The sequence below is a fragment of the Acromyrmex echinatior genome, chromosome 2 (assembly GCF_024713525.1).
Source record: "Acromyrmex echinatior isolate Ae372 chromosome 2, ASM2471352v2, whole genome shotgun sequence".
Lineage (NCBI taxonomy): Eukaryota > Metazoa > Arthropoda > Insecta > Hymenoptera > Formicidae > Acromyrmex > Acromyrmex echinatior.
The window spans coordinates 15,652,143-15,673,683 of NC_141853.1; the positions used below are offsets into that span (position 1 = coordinate 15,652,143).

At 31.4% G+C, this 21,541-nt stretch overlaps 3 protein-coding genes and 1 long non-coding RNA gene across 7 annotated transcripts in view; 2 read left to right on the forward strand and 2 right to left on the reverse strand.

Moving 5' to 3' along the window:
• The window catches only part of LOC105147162 (guanine nucleotide exchange factor for Rab-3A), a 32,055-nt gene extending 26,191 nt beyond the window's left edge, over window positions 1–5,864 (reverse strand). Inside the window, exon 1 of one of the 2 annotated variants that reach the window (XM_011057999.2) lies at window positions 5,682–5,864. The gene's annotated coding sequence lies outside the window, so the exon portion shown is untranslated. The remainder of the gene's footprint in view (window positions 1–5,681) is intronic. The other variant, XM_011057995.2, reaches the window with a different exon arrangement.
• Window positions 5,865–5,970: 106 nt separating this feature from the next.
• On the forward strand, window positions 5,971–7,918 carry LOC147910540 (uncharacterized). The gene is made up of 2 exons (XR_015548472.1): window positions 5,971–6,061; window positions 7,436–7,918. It is a non-coding gene; the product is annotated as an uncharacterized LOC147910540 (long non-coding RNA).
• Window positions 7,919–10,478: 2,560 nt separating this feature from the next.
• jdp (DnaJ domain-containing protein) lies at window positions 10,479–21,064 on the reverse strand. 2 transcript variants are annotated; one of them, XM_011057993.2, is made up of 5 exons: window positions 20,889–21,064; window positions 19,402–19,648; window positions 17,239–17,340; window positions 17,010–17,126; window positions 10,479–16,460 (listed from the first exon to the last, which is right to left on the reverse strand). In XM_011057993.2, the coding sequence occupies exons 2-5, from the start codon at window positions 19,483–19,485 to the stop codon at window positions 16,239–16,241; spliced, it is 525 nt and encodes a 174-aa protein (XP_011056295.1). In that variant the 5' UTR covers window positions 19,486–19,648; window positions 20,889–21,064; the 3' UTR covers window positions 10,479–16,238. The 2 variants fall into 2 exon arrangements, with proteins under 2 accessions (XP_011056295.1, XP_011056294.1); XM_011057992.2 differs by lacking the exon at window positions 20,889–21,064 and having other exon boundaries at window positions 19,402–20,826.
• stumps (DBB domain-containing protein stumps) overlaps window positions 13,078–21,541 on the forward strand; it is a 37,173-nt gene continuing 28,709 nt past the window's right edge. For both annotated transcript variants that reach the window (XM_087416240.1, XM_011057991.2), the window contains exon 1: window positions 13,078–13,259. In XM_087416240.1, coding sequence (XP_087272366.1) covers window positions 13,196–13,259 — 64 coding nt within the window. In that variant the 5' untranslated portion in view covers window positions 13,078–13,195. The remainder of the gene's footprint in view (window positions 13,260–21,541) is intronic.

Sequence of the window (21,541 nt, forward strand, 5' to 3'; positions counted from 1 at the left end):
TAAAAGTCGCTACTTTATCTTGCCAAATTTTCATTACCTTCGTAAAGAATAAAAAATAACATATATAAAACTTACATAAATAATATAATTCGAGAATAATTTTATATTGAATAGGCAACATCATAAATATATCTTGTTCTCAAGAATTAAAAGATGCCTGCTTTATTACTATTTTTAAACAGCATTCCGGCTGCTATTTTTTCAATATTGCAATATTTTCAATATATTTTTATTATATAAAAAATACTAATTATTGGAACTGTCATTGTTTTTTTAGTATACAAAATAAGGAACTCTTTTTTATTTTTACAAGAAACTATAAAATTATAAAAAACGAACTTTCATTATTTTTTTTATATTTATAAAATATCATCTTTATTAATAGAATGTCGTGCTAACTTCAAGAATACCCAAAAGTGGAATCTATGAGGTTAGATGATATTTTATAAATATAAAAAAAAATAATGACAGTTCCTTTTTTTATAATTTTATAGTTTCTTGTAAAAATAAAAAAGAATTCGTTAATTTTTGTACTAAAAAATCTAAATTGAAAATATGATGTACTAACTTCGCAAATCGAGCACGATGTTTCCCGTCTAAAGTACAAAAAAAAGATAAATATTTCTACAGATCCCGTTAATATTACTCGGGTTCTACCAATATATTTAATTTGAAAACAAAATTTTAACAATTACTAATTTCAATACACTTTAAATACAATATAAGGCAGCATAACACTAAAAGAAAAAGTGTCATGCCGATAATTTATCGCAATTCCAGAGATATTTCTTATTATGCTTCTAGCAGATATATTATTGAGATATACTCGTATATCAAATTACTAAGAGTCAGCGGAATGTAACTAAACTTGCCAAGATTGTATTAGTTTCATATTCGTTATTCGTTAATCTATTTGTTTCCAGCTTGATGCTCCGGTAGACATTCCATATCGCGTATCAAGATAGAAATTCAAAGAATATATTGCATTCCAATAATGCTTTGAATCAACGTTAACATAAGTTCTTATCGCAATATTATGTTTCTTCGAATCTTGATTTTCACATCAAATCATTTCTTATTAAACATTCGTTCTAGTTTCTCCTGAAAACATGATTAATGACATACTTGATAGAACACAAATTTTCGACGAGGATATACGGTAAATAAGTATCTCTCAATCGAGATACTTTGTGTACGCTCCCTACATAATAAGTCAACTTTCACCTTGAGTAGAGCGAGTGCTTTCGCGTTAAGAGAGAAATCTATACAGGTATAATGATACCGTGTTTTAGACCGAACTTCATCTCACCTTTGTTTCACTGCATAAATTTTCAAGCGAGACGCTCATCTTCGCGCAGCTTAAAATATTCATAAACCGAATGTCCGATCGCGTAGGTGTCACGAGTTTCATACATACAGAACGTTGCATAGTTCGCGAAATTAGACAACAAAGATCTCGTTGTTTTCGTCGTGTTTTCTTTAATTTTGTTATTATATATATAACAATAATTATATATATAACAATAAGGCAATTTATTGCTGATCATAGTAATGAAAAGATTTTGCATTAAGAAATTCATGTTTTATATATTTAAATAAAGGTTTACTTATTCTTTAATTAATTTTCCCTTGTTTTTATACAATTTATAGAAAAATTCTGTAAAAATCTATACGTAGAAAGATTTTATTTCACATTTTCTACTTATTTTCTCACGTAAAATCATCAGTTTCCTGTTAGCACCATCAATAATGGACCACTTTATATGTCACACGCCAGGCAACGCTTCGTTTCATAAAAAGCGAATTTCCAAGTTCTTTTGCAGATACCATCGATCAAATAGTATTCTCACAATTCAACATTCACTTGATATAATTAAAATGTCATCGAAGATGTTAAATTACTGCCAAGAACTTCCCTGCAAGATTTCTTATAACTGGTTTTGTTAGTTTGCTAAATTTCATTTTTCATGCGTCAAACATCGCACTTTCTCTCTTATTTCTTAGCTAAATAAAAAAACCGGAATTTCCTCACGAGAAGATAAAAAGATAACAAATCAGCGTAAATATTCATTCATTTATCTTAAAGAATTCATTTTGCTTTGTAAGTTATCGTTTATATTGTGAAATATTTCTAATTTTATTTATTTTAAATGTATGCAAATATTTAAAATTTAATAATAAAAAGTAAAAAGAGCTGAAAACCAACGCTAGTTCTTATTATTTAAGAGTTAAGAACTAGCGTTAGTTCTTAGCTCTTTTTACCTTTTATTATTGAGAATTTATTCAATTGAGAATAATAATTCAACTCTCATTATTTAAAATTTAATTAACAAAGAATGCAGTTTCTAAATATGAAAAATGTAAGAAATATTCGCAAAATGTATGCTATTAATTCATATGTTCACGCGGTTCTCGTGTCGCACGCGTATAAAATTCATGTCGTCGCACATTGATGCCGAAGCATTGGGAGCCACGGACGCGTGTACTTCATCAGATTACATTTAAAGTTCGATGAACCACATACGCTATTCATGCTCGATGCAAAGAACTTCGATATAGTTCACAAGATAGACATCGGAGAAATCGAACGCGCATAAGAATCCACTCAGATTATTTTCCAGTGAAGAACTTTTATTTGACTTCTAACCGTTTGATATTTCCATATTAAAATCTCGAATATATTCAAATATTTAGAAAATATTCCATTACATAAACATTTGTGTATTTTTATGAAAGACTTTCTATATGCACCGCTAAACAATGGCAAAATGTCACATGTACGATGTCGTGACAGGAATATTTTACATAAATGTATCAACAATTTTGTATACTAATACATGCGGCATAAATACAATGCTCACAAAATTATCGCACGAATATATTGAACAGACGATATTGAAAGTCATTATATGAAAATTTCGTTATCGGCCGTTTCGTCGTAATACTTCGTAAAAAGATAATGTTTAATTATTCAAAACTCGATTACTTTTTTTCTGTGTAATTAGAAAACGCGGGGAAACTTACGAATGGTGTTACATTTAATGATTTCGCCGACGAAATATTCAGAAAAATCGTAAACAGAACATTACATATCGAGTGCAAGGACCTTGCCTTATTACTGTAACAGGTTTCGCTGCGTATCCATTTTTCCACGGTCTATACGCTTCGTTACGGCTACGCACAAAAAAAAAATCACAATTTTATACCGCACTTTTAGAGATATCGTAAAAACTTTGATAAAAGACGCGGAAGGATTTTATAATTAGCTATTACTCGAATCATACTAACGTGATTATTGCTTGGATTCTTCGAGCAGTCCGTACGCGGGTATTCGATGCTTTCCGTTCGCAGGTTTCCGCTTCTTTCCTATCATTTAGAAAGTAGAATACTCCAGTGACACGTGAGAAATTTACGGTAAACGTTAAGTTGCATGTGCGACCAGAGATGCGTAAAATTTCCAAATTACATGAAACCGTATAGCAATGAGAGCTTATCCTTGTTTTTTTTTCTTTTCTCCTCTTTTATCTTTTTTTATCTCTTTTCGATCAATTAATGAAAAACATTTCATCAATTTCAACACTTTCTCAATTAATTTTAATTTATTCGCTTATCCAAGATACTTATATTTGTTTTGAATCGTGCTCTTGAAATTCTATTTGTCTGGTGAATAAATCTAAATTAAGGAGATTGTAAAGGCATAAAACACATATATTAATATTTACACTTTAAACAAACTGCATGTTATAAATATATGTGAAAGTTGTATTTATAACATTCTGTTTTTATTGAACAACACATTTTTATAGATTATTTATTTTATTTGATATTAGTTTTATTGTTATAAACAAAAATTTAAAAAAAAATCTAAATTTTTTAATATAAATATTTGAAATATTAAAAATAACTTTTGCAAAATTTCATTGAGATTAACGAATTAATTTTAATATAACACAAATAAATATTTTGTTTATTTACTGAACAATTAATGTCTGCATCTCAATGTAACTTTACATAAATATTTTTAAATTCATATAGTACTTATATAAAAAAATTGAGATTTTTATCATTATTTTATAATACATTTTCACATATTTCTATTAGAGTACAAATTTAAAAAGATATTACTGTTTATTGAAATAATTTATTATCCAGATGATCAACTATCTCTAATTTTTTGTATTACTTTTAAATGCAATTTAAAATAATCTGTTTTTCAAATAATTCTTAACATATTACATTTGCCTTACAACCTCCTCAAGTCAAAATCGTATAATCAATCTTAAAATGATTTTATTTGTGTTAAAAAATTAAGAACTAAAAAAGGAGAAAATAATATTTTGAATATATACAACTTCTTTTAATAATTAAATGAAATCATAGCAGTTGTATGCTAACTCAAATCGATGAGCCTGCAAGCAAATGCTCTTATCGGTTAGTAATAAACTTCTTTATACCGAAACCCACCAATCGCAGGCGATTTCGCAATTACCAATAACCGATAGCCCGCGTGTATTAGCATAATTTTGCACGCGTCGCACCACAATGGCCGCGGGACCGGATGTCACGGGAAAAACAGCATATTGCGTAAGGTATTGAAGAAGCGAAAAAAACGCTGAATCCTCATTGAAATTCTCGGGGCAGTGCATTGCTCAAGGCGGTACAGCATAGCATACTATCATGTGGCGAAGACCTACTTTTTAAATGGCTACACGTGATATTTTCTCTCCCACATATTATCTTTACGTTTTGCTCCGCAAAACTCGAAATTCAACTTCGCGCATAACGCGACGCGGAACCGGATGGCTAAATTACTGGTTTCACACGTGAATTTACGGGCCGCCACAGACAGGAAGAGGATATTACATCTCTGGACTTTCCAAATAAATAATCCCTGTCCGCTTATTCGCAACACCTATATACACAAATTTAATGTATCAGGTATCATATATTCTGTGCTTTGTGTCTTTCATCTTGTCAAAAATATAAATAATAATAAAATAAATAATTTGTTGAACAACTTAAGGATATCAAACAATGCAAAATAAAAAAAAGGAGTTCAATGTGTTTTTCGTATCCTTTTTTTAACTTTTTGTCTTACAATGCAATTCTAATATTACAAATTATATTTTTAAGATATAAAATATCTTAAAATATTTTTTATTTTATATGTACATATATATATATATAATTACTATTTAAAAAATAAGAAATTAATTTTAAAAGAGGAGATTTTTATGATGGCCAATAATAAGTTCAGATTTAAATTACAAATCATGCTAACTTCAAGAAGATCAATATTAGTTTATTTCTACTTATAATCTCTTATAATCTCTTTGAATCAAGAAATGTACAAAAGCACAATATTATGTAACACTATTTTTTCGACAGGAATAATCTACAAGTGATAAATAACAAGTTCCATTTTATTCCTCCGCTTCATCTAAATTTGTACTCTTATCAAAAGAGTCTCCGAAATTTAATCTGCTGAGAATACAAGTCGACGCGTCTCGATTGCAACGGGGATGTAAAATTTTTCCACGACCTCCTTCCGTACGTAGAAAATCTCTCGCCGCAGCATCCGTTGCGCGAGGTATCCGTCGCCAAGAGACGACAGAGAATCAGTATCGATCCGGAGCACAGTTCGATTCTAATAATGGGAACGACCAGACAATAGTACTTACCCGCGTATAAACCGCTCGCACCTCCTTGCCATTCGCGCGAAAAGAAAAAAAGAAGATGAAAATTCCGAAGGCCCTCGCGAAGCGACGCGAGGCGACTGCGGGTGCGCTTCCGGTTCTCGTCCTCGGTGCACTCGCGACTGTCACACCGACGGTATACAGGAATACAGGGCGACGCGAATCTACCCGACCCAAACATTCGCACGTCGCGGTATAGAACGCTACTGAACTGAAGCCTCTCGGGACGCAGGGTCGCGTTGTAGCTTAGTGATCCACCTGTTGGAAACGTCCTCAACTAAAGAAACTCGGGTGCGGTTGCAGAATCCGATGATGCATTCTTCCAATTCTTCCAATTACAAGTTTTCCAACTTTTGTTCAATTCAGTGAGTCACGATTATATATATATATATATAATATGTCACGATACATTTGTAACATATTGGAAATATTCTTGTTTTCTCTTTGTGATCAAAACTGTTATTTGTGTCCAAACGATGATGTTTATAGAAAGCTATTTGTTTCATATATCGAAAGATATTTATAAATATCCACAAAATATTTGGACCGTCTGTAGGCTTCTTCTTTTTGTTTATTTTTTCACGTTACTTTATCGACACTTGTTTTGTTTAAAATTAAAATGTTTTTCAATTGGTACAGTGTTCGAAATAGGTTTAAATTTTCTTTATACAAAGATATAAAAGAGTAATAGATCAGTAAAAAGACTATTACCTTGTCCACAATCTTGCTTTAGAAGGCCATAAGCTGTAAGAAATTGACCAATCATAGTCGATTATTTTTCTCATATTCAACTGTGATTAGTCAATTTCTTAGGACTTTACGGTTTATGACCTCTTCAAGCAAGGTTGCGTGGACAAGATAAAACTCTTGACGTAAAGGCTTAAAAAGAAAAATCTTGTAAATGATATATCATTAAAATTTCTTAACGTTGAATTCAAAATTATCGAAACACATCAAAATTATAAAATAGATGTATTTCTAATAATAATTTTTAAATAAAACAAACTTTTATCTTGCTTATATTATAATTATAGTATAATTATAATATAAGCAAAGACTTAATATAAGCAAGATAAAAGTTTGCCTTATTTTAAAATTATTATTAGAAATACATCTATTTGATAATTTTGATATGTGTTATACTATATATCTATATATACTATAAAAATGTTTTATATATATATTTCATTTATATTACAGTTACTGATAAGCGGGTAATTATTTCGAGCATATTATCTTATACACTTTTTTATCTTTTATTTAAAACTCAAGCTATGCAAAAACTCTTAAAAATATATATACATTTCGGATATCTTTAAGATTGTATTTTGTAATTGAAGCTAATAAAACTATTGAATTTCAAATGTTATTCTCTAGTTTGGATAAAATACAAATTTCAGTAAATTTTTAAATTTGTAAAAATTAATTTGAAATTTTGTTTAACACACTTGAAAATGTTTATTTTCGCATGCTATGTTTATTGCAAAATTTTTCAAAGTTGCACAACTCTGGTAAAACTAGAGATCTTTATATCACCCGTCGATACTTATATCGATCCTTCAAAGACCTGAAATGCTTATCGAAATATTGAATGAGCTTGATGATAATTGGAAATCGCTATGTTACCAATAATTCAATGTTTAAATAATTGTATGATTAATTTTGATATTTCATAACCATTCATACACATTTTTTAACAATATATTATACACTTTTACGCAATTTTTTATATTTTTTAGTTGTTATCATTCATGCTCGCGCGGTTGGCTTATAGCTTCTCACTCGTCTCACAGTTTATCAAGAGGACGTCACAGTACGAGAAGAGTCGTTGCTCATCGACGATCAGATGTTATAAATATTAATAAAGTTTCAGAGATAATTTATTAAAGATTTTATCAACTATCGATATAAAATTTTCAACTATCTACAAATAATAAATTTTAAGCAATCATAAAAATTTTCATAAAATTGTCGGTAATATCTTATTGAATCTCTCAATTCTTGTTTGATTTTATCAACAGTGCTACGAGGTTATAAAGAACAGAAACCAACGTAGGTGACGCTTCACACAAGCTAATACATCTCGCCTTAGAATCTCAAACTTTTACAAATACATCTTCAAAATTTTTCAAATAAAAGAAAAGCGCAATAAGACGAGTAATAAAAAAACATTGTATTTTTTTAAAGAATATGTATTTCAAAGAAAGAGGAAGAAAAAAGAAGCTAGTGAGAATAATAACGATAATAATAATGAAGATATATAATAATGAAGATAATGATAATTAAAAAGAAGATATTTTTTCTGCAACATTGTTGAGATGTTAACGTGTATCATAAAACTCGGAAACGCAACTTCTCACAGAGTGTACCACAAGTATATATATATATATATATATATATAAAGCTTACTCTCCTCTCCATGTGTACAGAGACTCACGGGAGAGCGACGATATCGATTTGCCCTCCTTCCTAGTTGCGTATTTCTCTTCCGCTGTGTCGATACAGATTAACGTAGCAAAGCTCATCGCGGTATCTCGTAGAGGCAGCTGTTCTCGAAACGAGGAAAAAAACTATAGCGGTATTACTTAATCAAACGAGTATAAACAATTTATTATTTATTAAATAAATAGTACATCCAGCTCAAATACAATTTATTTGAATAATAAAATATAATCTATTTATCCTATCTATTTATTATTTTTAAAAAATCTCTTTAAAAAATATTTCAAAAAATAATCATTTATTCCGTCAGTCATATCTCTTCTTTCTCTTCTGCGCTGAGATAATTACATCCGAAAGTTGTACAAAAGAGACACATTAAATTCTATTCGAGCAAAATAATTTGGCGATAGTAGACGAAGATTACAAAGAGAGGCGTAGGTGGGTCTATGGTAAACGGCGCGGAATGGTGCTGGTAGGTCAAAGTTTAAATTGACACACAGACTCACAGCATCCCGACAGACAGCCGTTGTCGGGCAAAACCGATTGGGAACAACGGCCAGGCTCTCGTTATCTAACGCAGCCATACTTGCAGACGTTAAGTAGTAACAACGTAGGTAGGATAATGGCATTCAAAGGGCTGTTTGCAGTTCAGTGGAGGGATGTGCGTTCTATGCAGTTACGTGGACGGGTGGAGTGGTATTTATATGCGTCCCTCGACGCGAATGAAAGAATAGATTTATACAGAAACTGGTATACAGCGAATACGATCCTGATGAGTCCTGATGGACGGCTGGTAAAAGATATCTCTGGACGTTTTTGAATGTTCAAACTTTATTCACATATAAAAGAGAGACAAACATATCGAATATATACCAAATGATTAATAGTTCGCACGCATTCACTCGCACTAGACGAATAGTTTTTTATTCAAAAGTTTCAAGTACAATGCGAAAAAAATTTTATCTCTATTTATTCAGTTCACGTTTATCAATTATTTAGTTAAATTTTTACAGACATTGTTTAAACTTCCTGCTCCTAAAGATTAGAGAAAAGGAGATCAAAAGAGGAAAACTTAGTTTAGATATCTTACATGTGATATTTTAAACGTGTGTCAATTTTAACTAAGTTAATCATCACGCTTTTTAGATATAGTTTACATGATATATGTATAAACAAAAATCAAACTAAAAGCAGCTGTCAGATAAACGATTGAAATTACGGAGAAGCCTTCGAAGCGAGAAGCAAATGTTTCGCTCCAGTTCCCAATCATCCGACGCGACGAGCTGGGCCTCGCGTATTTTATATGGAAAATACAAAGTTTGTCTCGTACAACTTATGAAAACAGTATACGCAAAATTGAACACAGTCGATAGAAACAAAAAAGCGGGAGCAAACTGAAAGAAAAACGCGAATTATTCAAATCAATAACGATCAAGTTAACGAAACAAGTTTATTTCTAGGTTTTTGCAAAATGTTTTTATTTACATACAAAATTTCTAGTTTAAACAAACAAGAAAAAAGGCAAAAAGAAAATCTAAATTTCTGTAAAACGCCATTTCATATTACCTAACATTTTACCTAAATTTTATCTATGTTACAGATATCTTCCGTTAAATAACCTTTAAATCAGCTACATATGTAGTTAAAGAAGATTTTGTTAGTTACGCATAAAAATCAATTAACTGTATTTCTAAATATTAATTTTGCTTTGATGAGTCAGAAATAAATGTACATATTGAGAGACATTACCTTCTACTAGGAAACATACAGCGGAATAATTGGAGATAAAGTAATAATCACTTTGTTATCTGCAGTTTGACAATTAACAACATACTGCTGTAACATAGTAACATTATCCGATTAATCTGCAAACGGCTAATTTCCCTAACGAATCACGTTAGGGAAATTAGACAAATGAAATCAATAAATTACTTCAAATTCGAACAGGACTACAAACCTGTGTTACATAGAAAAATATATTTCATATTTAGACTGTAAGAACACCATAAAAAATGTAATTAAAAATAATAAAAATACAAATAATAAAATTTGTTTCAAAATATTTCAACTACAAAAAATACAAATTATGAAATAATTATGAAAAAGTACAAATATATATATATATATAGTCAATCTCTATACATATATTTTATTTTCTACAAAAAGGAATCGAAATACATACTATATACGTATTAACTTTAAAAGTAATTTACCTAAATAACTGTTTAATAATTATTTGTTGTAAATATTAATTTTTGACATGCCATAATTAGCAGAATGTTATCTGTTATCGCGAAACATTATTATAAAACGTTAAAAATTATTAAAGTACGAAGAATATTTCATAATTAAACATATTTATTGAATTTTTTATTGGTACGAGTAATACATCGCCGCATCGACCAGCGCGAGACGAATATACAACATATGTATTTGGTTACGCATTTAACTGCATATAGACATTTACACACAATCTATAATTTCATCCATACTGCCATGCACGCAAAAAACTTGACTGGTGAGAATGATCGAAAATCCTGTTTACCAATTAGTAAGTTGCTCAAGATACCTGATTGACTAAGCTATTTCGTGTATATTTTAATAGTAATAATCATATTTCTTTAAATAATCATTTTTAACAAACTCGGACTTGTCATTTAACAATTTGTACTTTAACTTTTATACCTGTGCTGTAATTATTAAATAATTAGTCAACTGACATGTAAATAAAATTACATTACAAGTGCTAATCTTTCATCGTTAATTTTTAATCAGTAACATTCTTGAACATTTATGTATAATCGCAATTAAATATCTTTGTATTTTATCAGTTTGCTTTCATCAATTCGTCGACACATAAAAAGAAAGTTTTCGCCATTATTATTAATATACAACTACAATTTGTATCTCATGCTTTTATAATTAATTGTTCAAAGCATTTGGCGTCTACGATCATTATAGTCGTAGACATTGAAGTAGAAAACAGTTATTGATTTCTTTACGCAAATGTTAGATAACATAATTAACGTTGCATAATCAGTTTCAAAATAGCTACTAATAAACGGTACTAACAATCTGCTATTTACAAATATGAAAGCAAACAAATTTTTCAACAACTTAATATATAATATGCTTTGAATTTTTATCTAAAACTTTGTTAGAAAAATATCAAAAGCTTAAAAAGCAGCGTTCAATTTTTGTTTAATTTAACTGAAAATTTTCAATTTTAAATCATGCTAATTCGAAAATCTTTTTTAAATTCTTTAAAAAATTATAATAAACTATTATATAACACATAATATAAGAATTTAGAATATAGATGTTTCTTTCACTATTTTTTCAGTATTTACTAAATCTATTTTATATAATAGAACGGAAGAGTTCGGTTTTTTTAAATTAATATAAAATTCTGTTATATATTTAGATAAAATTTTACACAATTGTAATTAATTATCTGTGCTGAAAATTGGAAAATGATTTAGATAAATCACTTCAGATCTTCAATTGATCATAGAATCCTGAAGAAAAATAAGTTTTTCCACTTATTTTGCTTTTAAGGGAACGCGCAAGTTCCCATCTTATCCAATGACGATATCGTAGATGCGCGTGTAGTAACGTAAAAGGAATATATCGGATTCTTCGATCGTGAGCATCGTACTGATAGGCGTTTGAACAGACTTCGACCTTTCCCTCAGGCGCTTGCGACAGGTCAATCGTAAACGACAAATAGGTATGTATGATATAGTATATGTCATATAAACAACGTTTCACGAGCCAAAATCCACGGGCCCGGCTAGAAAAATATAGATATAGATACAGGGTGGTCCAATAGACTTTCAACAGCAGCGAGCATTATAGATCGGCTATAGATGGTCGACCTCATTCTCATCTTTATTAGAAAATGAAAAACTTTTTAAGAGTGCATGAAAACTTCTGCAATCTTCTTGTCCAACTTTTCTCACAAAATAATATTGTTAAAAGAATGCTAAAATTAAAACGATTTCTTTGTTCATTTTGATCAATGTTATTTTAATTTAGTTCTAACATGTTCACAATTAATCTTGTTCGCTTAACTTAAGAGAATAATAACCAAATCAAGTTTTTATTTATTATTTTCCATGCACACGTATGCGCAAAATTGCGCTAATATTTTCCAACAAATAATAATATATTTTCTATTTTTTTCTAACATAAAAAAAATTGTCAGAAGTAAAATATTTGACTTCTACATTTTTTTCATTCTACATTCCTTATTTATCTTTATATCTTCTCAATTTAATTGCTATGTTCTTCGCTAAAGAAATTGAACTAAACTGGAGGAATTTTATGAACGCCTGATACCGTTGCTCGATGCCGTTTTACTTAATCTAAACTTGGTCGTCGCTTTCGCGACGAGATTAAAACTTTTTGTGACTTGATCGTCCAATTTTTGTCCAATTTTTATCCTTTTATCCGAATAAAGCTTCAATCTCAACTTCACGAAAGAATCTCCTGACAAATATCGTCCAAAAATTATGAAAGATTAGAGATATTAAAAATCCATTTTAAGTTTCTGTTACAACATCAGCCATTATGGCAAATTACCGATAGAATATTTCAATTTATATATTTTATATAAACAGCATACAAGTATTTAAAAAATTGGATCAAAACTGTAATACACAGTTTTTTTATAAAGTTTCATTTTCGGAACAGTCAAATTTGTAAAAATTCGAGAAATTGGTAACACCCTTTCATTATTTAAGATAGATAAATTCGGATAAATTCGATAGATTCAACAAAGTGTCGGTTTGTAGCGTAATCAAACGCGATTCACTTGTCGCAGATATGTCATTAAATTTAACTGTGCATCCGTCGTCTCGTAAGAGATGTGTAGAGAAGGATCGATCGCGTGGCAAATCCTATATGAAGCGCTAGCAGACGCTTATATATGTTCGACTAATTCGATTGACCGCGCACTAACGTCAGGCTTGCACAGAGCTGATAGGGAAACAAGTCGAGCAGCAAGATATTTTCTTAGGTCTCTCAACAAAGAATCTAAGAAAAATAAAAAGAGAATGGAAGCGATAGCAAAAGAAAGCGGAAGGTTTTCGAGTCCACGATATTTCGAAAAATATCTATGTAAGTTACAATTTCACATATTTACTATTATTCTTCTCCATAGTTTCTTAGTTTTTTTCCTTATTCATTTTTTCATTGTTGTACTCCACTTTCTATTTCTCGATTCTAAAAATATCCTTTTCGGAAACGTTTAATTAGAATAGAAATTCGATACTCGACAAGGTAAACAAGTAACTTGACCTATTTCCTTATTCTGGCTCTGCGTATTTGTAACATTAAAAATTAGTTACAGTCAGCAATGAATCCTTTCACGGATCTAACATTTAGAATCAAATTAGGAAAATTTAAATCCTTGAGAAAGATACGAATAATGTTTTTTCGATAATTTGATTTCATAATTCAGACATCACTGTGTGTGTTTATCTAAGAAGAACTTACAGAAAAAAGTAATTATATCACCGAAGCGATGTATAGGTATATACTTTCCATCGGAAGAATTTATACCTAAAAAACAAGAATTAACTTGGTAGCCTAAAATTAAAGTAGAAAAATGTCATTGGATTCGTTGCTGATATTGATTTTGCCTTCCTACACTGACATTTACTAGTCGTTTGTTAGCCATTTCTACTGAGCTTGTGTAGATGTAAGATTTATTCAACGATTTTGGAAAGATGAAATGGACCTGTGATATGTTTTGGACTTTTACGAAGGATGTGAAAACTCACATTATTTTTTTTTGAAGTGGAAAATTGATCGAGTCAGGCAAGATGTACATTAACGTCATTAACGTCTTGCAGTTCCATTCATTCAAATATTTCCAGATCGAACACATTATATCTGAACATTCTCATTAAATTGTATTTTCATCGATTACTTATTTGTTTTACTGTATTCATCTTTTACGCATGTCAAAAATTTAATAGTGTCGAACTGTTAAATATAGTAGCTCGGATTTATAATGCATGGATATCTAAATACAACGCGCTCGACTAGGAAATACCTAAAGCGAAACTGAAAGGCATTATTAACTCTGTTATTAATTTAAATGAGCTCCCTTGAGAAAACGTTTATCGTATTATTCTAAGATTATACACATCGACACATCCAGGATTAACTGTATTAAGTTATTATATTCATTATCCATTATAAATAGGCATTCTCAATTATATGTCAAACGCAATTCACCAACGAACTCGACTGCTACATCGAACGTAGAGAAGACGCAAATGCGTCGGAATGTAAAAATACTATGTGTAATTTTCGTGAAGATCCACCGAGAATGTTATCGTTTTTCTCAGAAGTTCAAACCGAAATAATTTCAAGCAAGTTCACATTTCGACACTGTGAACGCACAAAATAATTTTCTTTTGCTTTTGTATCATTATAATGTCGAAAAATAAATCGGCAAAACCTCACCAGTTTTAACTCTCAATTTTAAAGAGATAAAACGCTGCTAATTCGCACGCCTGTATGGTCATTTAACGGAATGGAAAAAAGCCGTCGCAATTAATTAGAGGAAAATGATGTATCTTGCGTTTGACATTGGACACAGGTACAAGTGCGCCATCGTCGATCTGTTCCATTATGGAAAGAAATACTTATGCTTATTCTACGAAACGTTAATCTAATGTTTCGTGGAATTAGGTAAATCCCTGAATTAATACCGTAGCGATATTAATAAATATTCGGAGAGAAACGTTGGAAACGTCAATACCTAAGATAGTTTCACAGAATCGATAGCAACACTTACAAAATATATACTAATATATAGACATTTCACTTTAGATAACAGTTTAGATATAACAGTTTAATATAAACTATTCTACTTTTATATATTATATATTTTTATCTTACCTATTTTGATAGAGTTATATATTTAGTTACATCTTTCCATTAAAACATCATATCTAATAAATTCGACGTTTGCAATGTTTGTGGTCCGGGATTTCAATCATTTTGCAATTCCATCGTCCCATTCTTGTAACCGCATTTTGGATATGTGACATTTAAAGTCGGTATTTTTAGCCAATAAAGACGCGCATAAGTTACATCGAAAGATGGCTATTTGATGGAAACCAATTATATATTAATTAATATTTAAATTACGTTGATAATCGTAACAATGAAATTCTGTTATTGTTAATGATCGATTCACAAATAGTGTTTTTTTTCTTTAACAGACGCCTAAGTATTTCCTTCCAATGTGTTTACGATTGAAACGACCAGTTAACCACTAGCGGAAAATTCATTCGCGGGATCACAGATAAAACTATATACTGCCCTTGACACTACATCATTTAACTCTTATCGCTAAACATCTCGTAAGATCAAGAGACACACATAGAATGCGCGATCGAGAGAAGTTCGATTTATAATATTTAATCGGACGTTTAATCGGGAAACTTCAGAAAGGGAATTTAAATGATACCAAACGTCCTCCACCCGCATTCCTCGATCCTTTCCTCTCATCGTGCTTAGTATAGTATAACAAAATATAAATCTGAAGGCGACACATACGTACGCACAATCGCGAGCACGTACATACACGTGTACCAAGGTGGTTGTTGCATCGAGTTGGCATGCATCCTTGAACGATGAAAAAACAATCCGCGAAACGTCTGACCCAAATTGAAAAAATAGAAAATTGTACAATAAAAAGATTTATTGCTTCCACGATCTTCTCGAAAAAAATATCTTCGTTCATTTTGTCGACGTTACATCGATGATAGACCATCACGTTCGCAGTTTAATAGGAGTGACGCAACAACAATAAAAGTCTCTTGATTGAAAGATCGCATGTAAACGGGGTAGAAAGAAACGTGACAAATTGCTCGATGACGAGCGATGAAGAGAGATGCGTCTATCTCAACTCGCCATTTTATAAGGAATATAGATGTATGCACACGCCAACGCGATCCGACCAACGCCTCGTACACTCATATACAGGTAGATATTTGTCTAATGCAACATGTTCCTGTTGTCACACATAAGGGCATCCGGTATAATGGAATCGGTTCTGAGAATTACGTTGGAGACCTTTTAAATCTCGTAATTGCGAAACTTACTGACAACCTCGTTGGACTCCTGATAGAACGGGACGCCATGGCCCGAACGATAGTAGAGATTCATGGCACCACCCTCTGAAGCCCTCCTGTGCGCATTTGTAGGGTGACCTTTGAGGTGAGCTGGTGAACCACCTGCCTCTTCGGTCGCATCCGGCAGCATTCTGTCCTTTGTCTTCGGTGTGCTCCAATGCATAGTCTACAAACAGAAGAAAATCCGGTTAACTTCACAAAACATAGTATAGAACGTGAAATTAAAGGCCTTTGGTCCTTTATTGCTGTTACAGATTGCTCCTTCATTTTCGATGAGAGAAATTAGTCGAAATATTGATGGAACAATCTACAATTTGAAGAAGAAAGCTTTGAAAAAGACTGGAAATTCATATAAAATCACTTCTTTGATATACGAAACAGTCAGAGATAAATTACTATACTTTCGATATAAAAATTATTGAAATATATCTAAAAATTCTCTTTTTAACATACCTTTTAAATAGCTATTTAATATCTGTAATTTATTACTTTTCTACATCTTGAATAAGAATTTTGTAACAGCTGTTTAAAATTATAAATTTGCAAAAAAGAATTGACACGTTTCACAAGCTCGCGCCATTGAGCGAGAGACTGATTGATAAAAAAAAATTATTTTTTTCCAACATATATAAAAAACAAACAAATTATATTGTGATAAACTACACTAATTTACCGTCCAAAATAAATAATAGGTGCATTAATTATTGCGCCTCACCTGCTGCACATGTTCCTTCATGCCGACCCATTGTTTGTAACTGATTTTGATACCACTATTCCGCCATTTGTCATAATTGCTTCTCTTTTCAGGATCGCATAGAACTTCTTTTGCATACTACGATATAAAATGGAAAATATCAAAGTTCTCTCTCTGCTTACGCGCTTAAAGAAATCGATTGTACAAACCGATTAAAATTAATTAACTTTTTCCTGTGTAAAAGGCGTACCTTTAGTTGTTGAAATTTCTTTTCGGCCTCCTTGTCACCATCGTTCTTGTCCGGATGATACTGAAGAGCTAATACTTTGTATTCCGCTGTAATCTGCTCGACCTAATTTTTTAAATCGAATAAAAACTGTCTACATTTATCCAATTGCAAGAATGAACATTAATGTATTTTTATTTCGAGATTATATATTTTCCTGTTGTTCTCTGTTTTTCTTTTTTTTTTTTTCATTTAATACACGTTAAATGAAAATAATACAGAACGTATCAAATTTATTAAAGAGTATATAATTATTTGATCTTATAACGAGATTTTACAGAATAAACTTTGAACTTTAATTACAAATATAAAGCTCTTATAGAAGAAAATATCGACATTTTTACTTTAAACATTTTCGTTAAAATATATCATGAGATATTGAATTGATTTGTAAACACATAGATTGGATATCTCTCAATCGTCTGCAGTAGTGTCACGTTCGTAGTGTCTCGTTGATGAAAACAAAATGTCATGAACACGCTTACGTGATATATCGATTGAGAATGAAATTCTTATCGAAAATTCACGACCAAGATAATAAAATGTAAACTGGAGAGTTGAAAAGCAAACAACCTTTTCATCGTATATCTCTATTAAATCTTTCAATATCTACTACTATTGCTATAAAATGCACAATCAAATAAATATTGTAAGTAAAATATTAAAATTTACAGTCTGTTTTAAATACGATCGAATTACATTACCTAATATTGTAACAAATATGATTTTCTTGTGCATCAGCAAAATTTTTTTGTTGGATAAAACGGCGTATAAAATAACGAAAGCGTTTAAATCTATCAAGATAATTTCACACTCAATATGACACAAGATTGATTTGATTTCAGCACGAATATTGTTGTGCACAACTGCAACATGCCGTAAACTAGGAGCAGATGCAACTACACATAATTGTGTTGATCGAGAATTCAATTAATGACGAGTTTAAATTGCAATTTCCTTCTGGGATCTAATTATTACAGAAGCAGCTCGACATTTAATTTAATCATTTCAGTACAGATGTAGAAAATTAATTTTGTATACGTATCGTTAAATGCCTCAGTACAAATGCGTTATAATAAACAAAATTTTCAGATTATTGTGTGTCTATGAATTTTATACTTTCATAATGAAACTTTCATGAATTAAATTATAATGGAATTTGTAATATAATAGATAAATAAAATATAACAATTATAATTCGAAATTAAATTTATATTAATAAATAAGCATTCTTTGAGAAATTGTTGCACAACGCAGAATTCAAGAATCAAATTTTAATTAATTAGTTCAAATTAAAATTAATATTAATTGATTTTGTAATCGTTTGAATTAATTAAGATAATAATTAGATAAATAATTGAATAAATAATAATTAAATAAGTAATTGAATAGCATTTTTCTAAACATATAAGCTTTACATCCTCTTTTACTTTATATTTTATTTCACATTAACTGTAAAAGATGATATCTTTCTAACTTAATTAATACAATTTCCATAATGAACTCGTTTCTTAACACAAATATTTCAAACACGAAAACTTCATTAGGTGACGCCTACATTACGAATAATTTGAGTCAGAAATAATAACTGCGTTCATTTCATAATGAATTAAGAAATGAAAATTATCTACGATTCTCCGAAAGGCAGACATAATTCACCTAAAATAATAGTTCAAATAGCAATAGCCTGAATGCATTAACATTGACGGACACTAATTAACTTAAAGGAAATTTCCTGTTAAACGTAAGGATGAAAACAGAAAATAATTAACTTGACTTAATTATCCAAAACCCACGCGACGTAGCCTGAATAATTCGAAAGCAAACATTTCTCAACAAGCCGCTTTAGAAAATACGCTGATTTAATTTATAATTCATTTAATCTAACAGGTTCAACAAGACCAACAGAAAGAAAAAAAGAGCTTTAATTTTTTAGAAATTTAATTTCGCCTTTATATATATTATAAGTAACTCTTAATTTTTCAAGATTTTTTTTTTATTTATGAATATGCATCGGTCAACATGGCATAAAATTCAAAGTGTGCTGCACTATAGCGATTAGTCCATAACAGAGACACAGATTTCATAAGACGTAATAAAAATTCCTTTCAACGTGCTAGGTCTCACCGTGGAAGACTCGTCGCAAGATAACAGAGCGTAATAGTCCTCCTCCTCGCTGGGAGAGTAATTGATGGCGTCCTCGACACTCATTTCGCGACTCCTTCTGAAATCCCCTGACGCTCTCTTACCACCCTACTCCCTTAGAGATTCCACGAGGGCGTTTGCACGCGAAAAAAGATCGTAGCCGCTACCCGGACTTCTCGTTGAAGATCTCTTGTCGCTTTTTAAACCCAACCAGTCGAGATTCCGTCACCTGTTGCGAGAGCGAACAAGTTAGTCCGTGAACGTCGCCGTCGCGTCGTCGACTACCTCGGACGCCAAAGTGAACCGAGTCAAGGGAAAACCGTGTCGCAGACCCGGAAAGACCCGATTCCCGGGGAATCCCGCGCGACTGCGTACTCGTCATCCCGAGCCGGCACCCTCGTTACAAAACGCGCAATTCGCATCATTGCGCAGTTGCGGCTTGTTATTCACCCTTGCGTCCCCTATTCGCCTTGTCTCGAAAAGAGAGACTAAACACACATAATTATCCCCTTTAAAATCTTCATTTAATTCATTATTTTTCAAATTCATATCCCATTCTTTGAACTAAAAATATCGAACTAAATTTAAAGCGATATTCTTCGAGCAAGTTTCCCAGTCGCAATTATTATATACAATTATAACGTTAGAGAAGCAATAAAATTACCGCGAGAAATTGTGGAATCTCTTGCTCAATGTACGTTGAAATAAGGCTTCTTGCTACCTGTTTCTTCGAACCAGAACTTCGAAGGATATAAAGCAAAACTCATTTTCCTCTTGATATTGATGTGTGTGTGAGCTAAGAGTGCGATTTAATTCTACGCCTTCTCTTGCGCCACGCACTTAGCCATCCGCAGAGCGAAGGTCATTTCGTAGAGCGAGTAAATGCATAAATTTAAAAAAAAAGGAATTATAAACTCTACTCGAACGTACAATCGCAGTTATCCATTGCGTCAAAAGTTTTTAAAATTTCCAAAGTTTTTAAAGTGTTTTCCAATACATGAATTATCTCTGAAAGATTAAGCTTTATAAACCGCAATATATTACGTGAAAGTGATCATTGTGATATTAATATTGCAGGTAGAGAGGGACTTCCAGGAATTTCTATTTAATATAGCAGTAAAAAAATGTGTAGTATGAGAAATTTAATTAATACTTTTTACCTCCATTTTCATGAGAAAAAGAGAGAAAAAGAGAAAGTAAGACGGAGAGAATCCCAGGAAATTACGTTAATGCATATTTGTTCAAGCACATTTTTAAATACCAAATCGACAATAAAACACTCGGAATAAAACACGTTTATCAATGCTTGTCAATAAATGATGTCGACATAACGATCATGCATTTGCTCTTACGTAAGCATCGTTATCGCTGAGAGTCTTGAGATGACTTTTGAGGCTAATGGCCATCGTTCTACAAAATCGCTTCTTCTTTTGAGAAGCCATGCGTGAAGATTGTGAAGAAGCACTTACGGGCACGAAGACCAGTCCCGATTCTCCGCAAGCAAACGAGACAGCAGGTAGCGTTTCGCTTCGAAGTACACGCGGTCGTACGTCTTGCAAGGAGCACCATGAAACATTGAGCTCCGCAAGACTCTGGAGACTCGTGACTTTCACTCACGGTTAAATAACTTTGAACCTCTATATGTATATTGCTACTTTACCGACCGTGGAAGCGAGATTAAGTGCGACTTATTCATTCTCTGGTATTTCTATAATCGAGAACCAATTGTTGTTCATTGAATTTTATTTAGCGCCATCGAGCCTGGAAGTAGCGAGATAGAAGATATCTCATCAACGTTGCACTGAATCGCATGACTTTAATTTGTCATAGAGAAATATAAGAATATTAAATATGTTACTACTCTGATAGATTGTCATATATGATATATTCTTCTATTATTTATATATTTGTCACCCAAAGAAATTCGATTTACATGCAAGACACGCTAAGCACGAATGTTTGTCGTTGAGACGCGAAAACTTGATTGGAAATTCAAATTCTTTGAAGAATCGCAAGAAGTGGCAAACGGGAGAGACACGTCGAAACGTGAATGAATGTATGGATCAATTATGCATTCTTGCTTCTGCACGAAGACGACAAAACAGTCGCCGGCACTTTCATT